At 34.6% G+C, this 13,037-nt stretch overlaps 1 protein-coding gene across 5 annotated transcripts in view; it reads right to left on the bottom strand.

Annotated features, from left to right (window-relative positions):
* Window positions 1–13,037, bottom strand: part of CACNA2D1 (calcium voltage-gated channel auxiliary subunit alpha2delta 1) — a 513,972-nt gene that overhangs the window by 128,788 nt on the left and 372,147 nt on the right. For all 5 annotated transcript variants that reach the window (XM_061165139.1, XM_061165136.1, XM_061165138.1 and 2 more), the window contains exon 7: window positions 12,163–12,294. In XM_061165139.1, coding sequence (XP_061021122.1) covers window positions 12,163–12,294 — 132 coding nt within the window. The remainder of the gene's footprint in view (window positions 1–12,162; window positions 12,295–13,037) is intronic.

Genomic DNA, 13,037 nt, shown 5'->3' with positions numbered 1-13,037 from the left:
ATTATGTAGAACTTTTCTGAGAATCATGTTTATTAGCTGACTAAGATAATTTGGCCAATTAGGATTTGTCAAAAATATATATTACCGAGCTTCTCCTTGACTGCGAAATTGCTTTCTTATTAGTACCTACATAAGAAAATGATTTATTTATTCATTTAAAATAACTAGTCACATTTATAAGAAACAGCTAAGCTTAAATATAGCACTCTTCCAACAATATGTACTGATACAGTATGCAACTGAAATGGCAAATTTACTTTATTATTTTCATTTACATCTGCAGAAACTTAAGAGTTAGTGAGATAAACTATGACTTTTTTTTTTTCTTTTTTTCTTTTTGTGGTAGCTCTAGAATTCAGCAACAAGCACTAGGCAGACATTTTAGTTCACATTCAACTATTACATAATTCCTCAAGTCTGGGTCTTTGTAATAACTTCAAATTTATCACATTCTTCTTTCAGTAAAATCCTGGGCTGGTTGTACATTTATTCCCTCTTAACTCCAAATTCACTCTTTTATCTTGTTTTATGAAAATGTCTCTTGGTCCCTTAAATATTTTTCTTTCACCTAACAAGAACAATTTAAGCTTTCTCAGCAGATGATGAAAAAAGACATCGTGAGATAAGGGTTTCTACATCCTGGTCTGCTTTGTTTGCTCCAAGGCTCTGGCAGTAAAGTGCAGCTTTCCTGGTGTGGCTCGGGCAATACATATTCTCCAGAGCTCACGCGTAGCTTCTCCAGAACAAGGCTTATGGAGCGCTGTCTGGTTCTCCAGCAGTACCCTCGGGTATTTTTTCTGGAGAGCGGTGAACTTGCAGCAAACTCTGTGACACTGCAGTACCTTCTCTGCCGTTTGATGGGCCAGAACCATGTCCTCTGTAAAAGGATCTGCATCTCAATCCAGGGGCACGAGGGGACCAAAGTCTCTTCTTTGGCTCGCTATTTCTGCCCTACGGGGATTAGTTATACAATACTGTATCTGGAATTCCTGTATTATTTAGACTTATCCCTACTTCTAGCCAATTCCTCTTTAAGCCCTGCCAACGTTAATAATTCTTTATTAAAAATTAACTAGCCCTATTTAAAATGTATTATCTCTTTTCTGATTCAGACTGATACAAATATTTTGGTGAGCGGAGAAGTGGGATTGGTTACCACTGACAATAAAAGTGATCACCATTAGTTGAAAGTGATCAACCAGTGTATTTGAAAATGGTTAAAAAAAAAACCCAGGAATTTGAAAGTCATATTTAAATCAGATTTCTGCCATAGCTGTACATATGTCCCCTATGGCTGATTTATGTTGATGTGTGATAGAAAACACCAAAATCCTGTAAATCAATTATCCTTAAATTAAAAACTAAATTAATTTAAAAAATTAGATTTCTGAATTCTTTACAGAGCACATTCACCTAGGATTTCTGGTTTTGGTATAACTGCCTATTGAAACGAACTGTGATATTTATTTAGAGAAAGCAATGGCAACCCACTCCAGTACTCTTGCCTGGAAAATCCCATGGACGGAGGAGCCTGGTAGGCTGCAGTCCATGGGGTCACGAAGAGTCGGATATGACTGAGCGACTTCACTTTCACTTTTCACTTTTATGCATTGGAGAAGAAAATGGCAACCCATTCCAGTGTTCTTGCCTGGAGAATCCCAGGGATGGGGTCGCACAGAGTTGGACACAACTGAAGTGACTTAGCAGTGATATTTATTAAAATGTTCCATAAAATTTATTTCTTTAAAGACGGAAAAAGGGGTAATAATTTACAATAGGAGTCAGACATTAAATTGTAACATGTTTTATGACTTTAGATGGCTTCTATTTAAAAGCATTAATATTGTTCCCATAGAAGTCTGTAGAGATATTTACCAGAGGAAAATAACCGTTGGCTATTTTAAGATGTTTACATTATGTGAAAATTAAATAATGTACTTTCTTCTGTGATACTAATTAACTGATTGTAAAATCCCATTGTGGTACTTATATGGTACATTATTTATATAGGCTCAGAAAGAAGGAAGGTCAAATAGTAAAAAAAGATAATAACCATACATTGTAATTCCCTGGAATAATCAGTTTCATAATGAGGTTCAATGAATGCTGCATAAAAGAAAATCAGAGTTTCTACAAACCTTGCAAAAAGTGAAATATTGCTTATTTTGAAAGTCCCTTTTGCTTTCCAATAAGATTTTGGAATGGCAGGAGAAAGAGGTAGAAATTATAGCCTACAATGTGGGCATCTCATTTCTGAAGGCCATCATTAATGGTGATAATGATCACTTGTTTTTTTATCTGGATAAAAAATGAACTGTGGGTATATCTTTGACTAAATATACCTGATGGCATTTCTACTTTACATGACATTTAGTGTGTGCTATGTCAGTGATCAAACCATTGATTTAAAGTGTTTACCTATATGTTAACTCAGAATACTGAAATATTCTTGAGAAAGTATGTGCACTGTTGAGCCCTTTTCTAGTAAATATGGTTAAAAATAAGAGTATGAGTTTTTCATTTCTGCTAGGAAGTAACAAAGTACAAAATGATGAACTGAGATTCTCTGGTAAAAACACCATTTTGAATGGCATCTAATTGCATGTTCAATTAACAAGTTAAAATGCATTTTTAAAATTCAAAAAGACTTCATATTTTTAGTCTCATGGAAAGACAAAAAAGGTAAGTTTTCTCATACTAAAAAATGCCTGTAAAAGCCAACTGTCATTCTATCGCCTGGATCTCTCTTTGTTTCTCTGTCTCTTTCTCTCTCACATACACACACACACACAGACTTTACCTGCAGTTACTTACATTGCCATGCTTTTTTTAAAAGGGCATATGCAAATAAATTCTGAAGAAAGCTAAAATTTGATAGCTGTTGTAATCTAGATTAAAAAACCAAGTTTTCTGAAAGAACAAAACAAAGAAAGACTGCTCTGGGGAAAGCCAAATGTATTCTATTTGGAATTATGGATAAGTTTTATATGACTAGAAATGGGGCTCTGGGATCAAAGCATATAGGGATAGGAACAATGTGGCAGGTTGTAGAAAATAAAACCAAATAAATACGAAAGAGGGGGAAAAACAATTTGGAGTACATGGAGAAGGTTTAACTGTGCAGTAAGAGGTAAAACTAAAAATGTAGATTAGGTTAGATTCTTTGGATCGCCTGAAGCCACATTGAGCCAGATGTCATTAAGTGAACAATCTCAGACAGCTGCATTTCACTAGAGAAGTGATAATCTATGTTAACTCCAGATAACTTTTTAATAAATATACTAGATGTCTCTTTGCATTGCATGTTAATGTGTTTAAGACATTTCCTGTCTCATCTACCTGTGAGCTTCTTCAGAGCAAAATTCTCTCCTATTCGTACCTGAATCCTTAGGAACCTCACTCAGTTCCTTCAGAAATGGCAGTTTTGCTAGTTCTTATGTTTTCTTCCTTCCAACTTACACTTGAGTATATTGACATATTTAACCGAATTCTTAAAAGATTTCAATACTGTTTCTAAGAAATGAGAGTTGATGTTCAATGATAGTATTGTATTGGTTTGAGAGTGCCTTTGACATCTGTATGGTCATATGTCAGAACACTTTTCTAACTTATAGATAAATAAAGATTGGAAACTCATACAGATATAAGGTATTACAGCCAAGGATAAATCATCATAAGTTTTAAAAATTAAAGCACTTGTTACAAAGCAATTTGCTGGTAATTCTGCTTATATCAGACAGCCCATGTAAAATATTTCCATTTAACAAGGATTATTTGTCAGAAGAAGCAGCAGATAACAAGGACAAGCTGTGAGATTAAATGAAATATTCAATAAAGTAAATAGTACACAAAGACTTAAATGATTTAGATGGCCCATATGTTATTATTAGTTGTAGTGCAAAAATAAACTTGCACACAAGTTCTATTAAGTCAAACATGAAGAGAATTTTACTGGGAATTAATTTCAGATGTATGCTAGACATAAGAAAATTGAACTCTGTCAGAGAAAAAAGTTTCTACTTTTGTAAGCAAATAAATCCAGTTAGGTGTTAATAGTGATACAGCTAAAAAAATAAATTGTGATTCCATAGGAACAAGAGTCTTATTTTTATAACTCAATAATCTTTTTAGAAAACAGGGCTAAAGGATGTATTTCTTACAAATTTTATATTTGGTATATCTGAGAGAAGTGCTTAAAAAGTTGTCTGAATTTTGACAAAAGTGTTTTAAATTTTTAATAAAATATACTGAACACAACAACAGCTGCACATCAAAGATGGTTCTATGTATCTAAAAATGGATAGCAAATTTAGCAATGTATCAAAGAAAAAGGAATAAAATGAGCTACCTTAGAACTTAAAAAGAGCTAAAGATTTTTAACAATACTTACGCACATATTTAGGGCTTCCAGGTGGTGATAATGGTAAAGAACCCACCTGCCCATGCAGGAGACCTAAAAGAGGAAGTTTAATTTTTCCTGGGTCTGGAAGATCCCCTGGAGGAGGAAATGGCAGCCCACTCCAGTATTCTTGCCTGGAGAATCCCATGGACAGAGGAGCCTGGTGGGCAACAGTCCATAGGGTCGCATTGAGCCGGACATGACTAAAGTGACTTAGCACAGACACAGACAGATGCACACATTTTACATACAATTTTATCTTCCATCAAATTATGAGCACATCCCATTTTCATATCAGGATCTTGCCTAACTGCTCTCACTTGTGAAATGAGTGGACCCATAGTTGACTATAAAGTTAACAACTCTTCCAGCCATATATGTGAAAAATAAGACAGACTCAGGTAAGAGATAGGGTCATATAAAAGGAAACAAAAATAAGGTTACAGAATTACCTCTATAAATTGGGATCATGTGAGAATTTCAATAATTATTAATTAATAATTATCAATTATGCAATAATTAATAATAATTTTGTGTGTATGTGCATGCATTTGTATATATATATATATATATATATATGATATTTTTGCAAGTAATACAACTGATCACTGGTATACAGAAGAGCAAATTGTATAATTTAGAATATAAATTGAAGGTAAACTATGATCATAAGACCACTAAACTCTGGCCAATGTTGCATAAGAGGAAAGGTTTTGTGTGATTTCCAGAAAGTGCCTTAAAAAGAGAGGAAATACTATTCTTTGTCCCTTAAGAAAAAAACACAAGTCACAATGGTGGACACTGCAGAATATATACTCAGAGAATGTCAGAGAACTAAGTCAGGAGAGTAAACCCTTGTATGTGAAGCTTCCTTATCAGCCCTGGTGTCTGTAACTGATATTCTTTGACTGAGTAGAAAGAAATCTTTATAGTGTTGAAATCACCATTGTTTTGGATTTCCTGTAACTGGTAGCTAGTTTTATTCCTAACTGATGCATTGGACTCTAATCATTATTAGTATAAAAAAGCAATAAGGTAATCATTTCAACTTAAAGTATATTCATATAGCAGTCAACAAATATAATTAAACATATTTACAGTTAAACTTCATATCCATTCACAAATATCAAAGTAAAAAAATCAGGCTTTTTTTTTAAAGATAACTGGTCACTGAAAGCAGTTCTTCTTTTATAAATACCTCAAAATGCTGAGGCTACATTGCTATCGTGTTTTCTACAAATTAACCAGAAATCTAGCAAATGCTCCCTTTATAAACAACTGAAAAAAGTATTCTTTGGATTGCCCTGTCATCTGTTATTTGAAACATTTTAAAGGCATTTTTCAAAAAGAGTTAAGCAGCTTAATAAATGGCTATACACATGGCAAAAATATGTCCCTCTACATACTCTGCACACAGGTTCCTTCACATTTTATTTTAGCAAAATCCTAGCAGATCCAAGAACAAGGAAGTGTCTCCATAAGGAATATTTAACATTAATTCAACTGAACTGAACTGAACAACATATACTAGGTTCCTGTTCTATAAACCTATGTTTTTAAAATAAACAAATGAAAGAGGATGAAGAAAGAACAAATGTTTAATAAGACATCTAATTAAATGATTAACTAAAAATGTAACATGAAGTTTAAGAGATTTAAGTTTTTTCCTTTTTTTATAAGTGGAACTAATTACCTAAAAAGAATAAGTGCTATCTATATTGGCATTCTAACAAGCCAGTAACTTCTAATTACAGTCCCAATTATTGCAGTAATTCGTACAATTTCAAGAGACACTAATAGATGAAATGTGTTGTCAATACCTACAGTTTTTATGATGCATAAAAATTCAAACAGTTGATAGCTCTTGAAAGTAGTTTTAATAACATTAAGGTTAATTTATATAAATCAATTAAGGGCTTCTAAAGGAAGTGAAGTGACAGTTGCTCAGTCATGTCTGCTTCTTTGCAACCCCATGGACTGTAGTCCATGGAATTCACCAGGTCATAATACTGGAGTGGTAGCCTTTCCCTTCTCCAGAGGATCTTCCAAACCCAGGAATTGAGAAAGCACTCATATTAAACTGATTGTCCAGTCAGCACATTCAACAAGACGTCATCAGATACGTGTTCCAGCTTCAACTCTGCCATGACATGTTGTATGACTAGGGCAAGTCCCTCTAGTTTATACTACAAAACAAGAACTGTGGTGTAGCAAATGAGGTCTAAATGCATAAGTAAATAAAGGTAGTGCCTGCATTGGAGATCACCTTCTTCAATCATCCCAAGTTACTGGTTAAGAAATAGGTTCAGAGATATGACTTAGCCATGAAATTTTTAATATGAATCAAGAACTCCTCTCAATACAATGATCCTCCTTCTATTACTGCACAGCCTACCTACCTGCTAAGTTGGAGAGGAGAGTGGAGAAAAAGGAGAGGTGGAGAAGAGGAAAAGAAGGAGAAAAGGGGAAAAAAGAAAAAAAATAAAGACATACAGCAACCATTTTTATACTGTATTTCCATACATATCAACCAAAATTAGAAAACAGACACATTACTGATATTCAATCTAAGGGCAGATGTAAGAGGTCAAATCAATCTCCACTCATATCAAACTGCTATTCAGAATCAGCTCTGTCGAGGTGCCCTTATATTATGTCAGCTCTGGAGCCCTAGTGCCTCCATGCCGTTTAAATAACCTGAAAAACGGAAACCAGCAGAGTGGCTAATCATCACGGGCTTTTCCCTAAATGTCTTAGCAAATAAGAAGCATTTAATTTTTTCCTCCTCTTAATTCTACTTTATCCTTTTTGTTTAACAGCTCAAGTCTGTGAATATTTCCCAAAGGGTATCATGATATCAAGAAATGGCAGTAAGACTTAAACACTGGCTATCAGGCTATATACCTGGTTAACCCACGCACACTATTAGCTCTGCTTTAAGTAGCATCTTAATATTTCACAAGAATACATTTTATTTTAGACCTTATATTGTGAGTTAGAGGATTCTAGTTTCTACAAAAAAACTTATTTACAATAATATGGCAAAAAGGCTTTAAAGGTAGCTTGTAGAATTAAAAAAAGAAAAAAAAACACAAATTCTGCATTTATATTAATACATGAAATAGATTCTTAGATTCTCACAATGTCATGAGGTAATAGGAAAGTTTATTTCTCATATTTTTTCATAAACTCAGTGCCAGAGAGATAGGATTAATACATTTAGGAAAAGGAAATTAAGGACATCCAATTAAATTTCAATTTTAATTAAAAAATAATTTTTTAGAGTAAATACTTAATACTTTGTAAGAGTAAATATTTCTCAAACATCATATACTTAGACTGAAATATCCTTTGTTATCTGAAACTGAAATTTAACTGGGCATTCTTAAGAAGTGACTTAACTAAGGTCATAGGTTAAAACCTACATCTTCTGACCAACACCAACATGTAGAGTTATTGTAAGTACTTTTCATTATATTATCTCATCGATCACAACTCTCAGGGGATAAACTGAAACACTTGTTGTTGTTCTTTAGTCACCAATTCATGTTTGACTTCCATGGCCCCATGAACTGTAGCCCACCAGGTTCCTCTATCCATAGTATTTCCCACTCCCAAAATTACTGGAGTGGGTTGCCATTTCCTTCTCCAGGGGATCTTCCCAACCCAGGGATTGAACCTGTGTCTCCTGCATTAGAAGGCAGATTCTTTACCACTGAGCCAACTAGAAAGCCCCAAGATTTTAGTTCCCCAACCAGGGGTCAAACCTGGGCTATCCAGTGGCTCAGTGTCCTAACCACTAGGCCATCAGAGAACTCTAAAATTGAAATGTTAGTGCTCATATTTATTTTTAGATTTGATGACTAAGGCTCAGAAAATTTAGAAGACCCATCTAGTTTTTCACAGTTAGAAGGGAGATCCTAGCCTGAGGTCCAAATCTTGCCATGTAAAATCCAATTAGGTAATAGCTATTCTATTTCAACTCACAAGTAAGATAATTAAAAATAATTAAAGGCTATTTTGACCTTTGCTTTAATTGACAGTAATCAGGGATGAGCTGTTCCAAATTATTTTGTTCCGTATCAAAATGGAAAGACTAAAATCAGAGAGGAAAGTATGGCTTACTGAGAAACTTTTAAAAATCCTTCATTTTAAAAACTCTTTCAACCTGAAAGACATGTAAAATGTGTTGAAAGCATGCCTTAGCATACGCAGAAATATAGAGGTCCACTTTTAAATTACAATAATGTCTTAGTGTCTTTGCTAAAGACATTTGATTCTATTAGAACATTATTATCATGAAGAGCAACTCATTAAGCCTTAAAAAAGACAAAAATCCTGCCATCTGTGACAACATGAATGAACCTGAGGGATATTATGCTAAACAAAGTAAGCAGGTACAGAAGGACAAGTACTAGATGGTTAGGTCGTTAGAATAGGTAAAAGGAGTCCAAAATGGTGGTGGCTAAAAGAAAAGGAAAGGAGAAGTCCACAAAAACGGAACAAAAGAAAATCCCAGGACCAGACTGAGAACCTCAGGTGAAACAAATGGCCCTCCTGGCTAGCCCAATTTACACAGGGCAGGCTCAGGGGGAGGAGAAAAACCACATAAAAAGAGGAGCCAAGATTGAGCCCTCTCTTCTTTTGGGTCAACCACCCTCATGCCTTGGGAATGTATTTTCCTTTGCTTGCCAAATAAAACCGAGCTGTAACAGAGAGGTAACACTGGTCCGTCGTTTCAAATTTTTGCTGCAGTGAGACAGAACCGAGGAAATTACACTCGCCCCTGATAATAGGATATCGCTTACATGAGGAATCTAAAATAATCAAACTTATAGAAGGAAAGTAGAATGGTGGTTGCCAGGGGAAAGTACAAAGTGGGGAAGCATCAGTTAAAGAGCACAAAGTTTCCATTATACAAAGCCAGTAAGCCCTAAAGATCTTCTGTATAGCACAGAACCGGAAGGTAACAATACAGTATTGTACACTTAAAAACTCTGCTAACAGGGTATGTTGGGCTGTGTTCCACAGGCCTGCAGCTTTAAGGCTAAAGAGCCTGGAGATAGTGACAAAGACATCAATGGTTTAAAGGACTGGGGGATCTAATAGGTCTGAAGCAAGGTCCTGAAGCAATACTCCACCATGTGTGGCTGCTGGTAGGCAGAAATATAGCCCACTCTTAGCTGGAAGTGGAGAGTGGGGAGGGAATGAGGGAAGGAAGGAGGGGAAGTTTCCAGTTATAGGGAGAATTGACACTGATCTCAGCGTAGCTCATAGGTTACCAGTGAAAGCAGCAGAGAGCATGCCCCTCACTGCACTTTGATAACCTCTCAGGTAGTGATGTTCTGATATAAAGCTTAGAATGATCACAAGCTGGGGCTGGGAGCAAGTATATAGGCATTTATTGATTAGGTTCTACCTATTATTAAGAGTAAAGGTCAGTCAGGTGAATAGATTGTAGCTGAAGCAGGGACTAGTTGAGTGGGGATGGATAGAGAACAAGAGAACAGTCATCCTGGCTGTTCATTCCTCCCTCCATACAGGCTAGATCTTATATTAAGTGTTTTTATAACACAAAATATAATAATAAATAAGAGAGTAGGAGGAAAGTTTTCCAGATGATAAATAGGTTGATGACACTGATTGTGGTGATAGTATCACCAACGTATACTTATCTCCAAATTCATCCAGTTACATATGTTAACTATGTACAGCTTTTCATATGTCAAAAAAATTTTTTAAGTAAAAAAGCACCTCAGCAACAGACTCAATAAATAAACTCAATGAAATTTCACTGAGTGTATTCCATAGCAATCAAGAGAGCCATTATGAGACTCAGAGATTATTTGTTGAGTCAAATCTTAAAAGACATGGTATTATAAGAAAGCCGAGGGTTGCTTCCACAACTAACGTTCTGGGGGGACCATATGGATTCAGCTAAACTAAATCTTTATGGCGTGTTTCCAAGATAAAAGTGGACAAATGTCAACATGTTAGGAAGTATATGATTAGGATTAAAAAAAATTAAAGCCATAATCCCTCAATTAGCATTCAAAATAAAATTTATTGGTGATTTATTGGTATGCTTAAAAGTTAACTACTTGTAAAAAGACTCATCTTGGAAAAATGCACATACTAGGATCTATCTTTCCTCCTACCTCTTGACCCCAATGTTATCTCCCCCTTTCTTATACAATCTTTCCTTCCACTCTCCTTCCTACTTCTCTCTTATAATAATGTGTGTTCTTTCTTCTGCAGCATTACCAACTTTCCTGTAGTTCTGGGCTCTAGGTTGTTCATTATTATCATATTTTCTCTTACTTATCTTTTTCCTCCTATCCTCAGCTGCTCATAAATGGAATTTTGTATTGCATTAATACATTTTAAAGCTACATAATGCTGTAAGTTATTGATAAATATAATTATATTCATGTACTAGTGTTATTATATACTAATTATATTAATTATACATGTACTTTTATAAGACCTGCCATAATATTAAGGTTTATTATATTAGGTTTACTATGTACATGAGCAATAAATGCATTTTTCTTTATATTACATATGAAAGTTTTCAAATTCCTGATATATGATATTGAACATATTAGTAACGTAAGAGTATTTTAGAAGTTTTGTATTATACTGAACAGTATTTCCAAGTAGGAAATTCATCTATTTTAGCAAGCTATGTGATATCTCCCTGACATCTGATATTGTTTACATTTCAGTAATGCATGAATTTTTTTCAACAATGAAATACCAGTACGCCTTTCCTAGCCCACTGGATTTCTGCAAACAGTAATTGTCAATGATCTTACTATCTGGCACTTATTGCAATAAGTTATGTATCTTTACCTAATTTTAGAGTTATTTAGTTTAATGATGCCCACATACTTTTATTCACAAAGACATATTATCTAATTTCTATTTCAGCCCCGTTTCACAGTTGTGACTTTTTATTGTTAACAACTCTAATGTTAAATGTTTAAAAAATGCAAGTCTAAATAAACTCTCATATATGCTGTGCTTTTTAAAGCCTAATGACCTAGTATGTATCCCATAACTCAGTCACACTTTGGGAAAGAAAGTGCGTTTGTGCTTGTCAGCTTGCTTGGAAAGGTGGAAAAGTTAAAAATACCAACAGACATTTCACTTAAAGTCTTTTCAATAGATTCTCAGTATGTACTAGTGATTAGTCTTTCATTTTCATTATAAATTATTTCCTCTTAAACTTTTATATAAGAATAAAGGATATTACACAAGGATTTATTCATGTTAATTTGTAAAATATATTCATCTTCTCATTTTAACAAATCCACATTCACTGATTAAAGAAAAGCATCAGTACTTTTCATATAAACACACAGACTTAAAATCTGGAAAGAGATCTTTCAGTTAGTTTTTAAATTTCTATTCAGTTCCCTAATGTGATTCATAACTTGGTTCATGCTATGCAGTTGGAGTCTTAGAACTGTTTTAAGACTCATGACAACCTCCTGCTCCAGGTCCACAGACACCTGCTCACAGTCTCAATGGCAGCGCAGCCTGATTTCACCTAACAATGGTTCCGGCTGCTTCTAAGGTATGTTGACTTAAAGTGATTTTGGTAGTTAAACAGCCATGTAAGGAGAAATGTCTTTTCTTACAAAAGCCATGTGATAACCATCTTTTACCAAATAGGAGAAGATAACAGTGTTCTCAAGAAAAACTAAGTCTAGTATTTACAATTTTCCTTGATACCTGTTGAATCACCAAGTACTTACCTGGATAATATCGGGCCAGGCCTGTGGCACTACCAAACACCTGCCACAACAATGAAGGATCTTCTTCTCGATTTTTCTTGAAAACTTCATCTAAGGCACTTGTCCAGTTGAGTTCGTTTAATACAATTGTTGCTGCCATAAGTGAAAGAATGGAAAAATCAATGAATTCAAATTTGTAATTGGTAACTGAACCTGTTTTCATATATGTGCACAGTAATATTATATATATTTCATTGCTTTATCTATAAAAGCACTCTGATCTGGTGGTAATCAAAAAGTTTAGACATGGAATCCTTTCTTCAAACAAATGTTTATATGATGGTGGCCCTATTGACATTTAGGGGATGGGTGACTTTTTTGTAGTGGGAGTTGTTTTGTGCTTTGCAGATGTTTACAAGCATCTCTGGCCTCTACACCCTAGATGTCAGTACCATGTTTCTGGTTGTGATATGCAAAACTGTCTTTAGACATTATCACATAAGCCCTGGGGAGCAAAATTACTTTCTGCTGAGAACCACTGTAACACATAAAACAGGCAACTGTCAAGCTCTGCTGGCTGAGAGGTGGTAGGAAGCATTTCTCCAATTGAGGCAGTTCTGAAGAAAATTACAGGACACCTTAGGACACAGTTTGATGACTACTTTCCTCAACTATTGATGATTCTCTGAGATATACTAATGTGGCCTGATCTGTTACTTGAGTTAAAAAAAAAAATAGATGTCTGTCATTGAGCATAGCTTATTAACTATATTTCTCTAACAACAAAAATGCATACATGTTGATAAAGAAAAACTCATTCAGAGGCTTGACAACATCAATAATAGAAGTAAGATGTAGCTGATACATTATCACTAGCTTTATGAACAATAATTTTC

Source organism: Dama dama, chromosome 18 (assembly GCF_033118175.1).
Source record: "Dama dama isolate Ldn47 chromosome 18, ASM3311817v1, whole genome shotgun sequence".
Taxonomy (NCBI): Eukaryota; Metazoa; Chordata; class Mammalia; order Artiodactyla; family Cervidae; genus Dama; species Dama dama.
The sequence above is the reverse complement of the archived record's forward strand: the minus strand, read 5'-3'. Positions and strand labels throughout refer to the sequence as shown.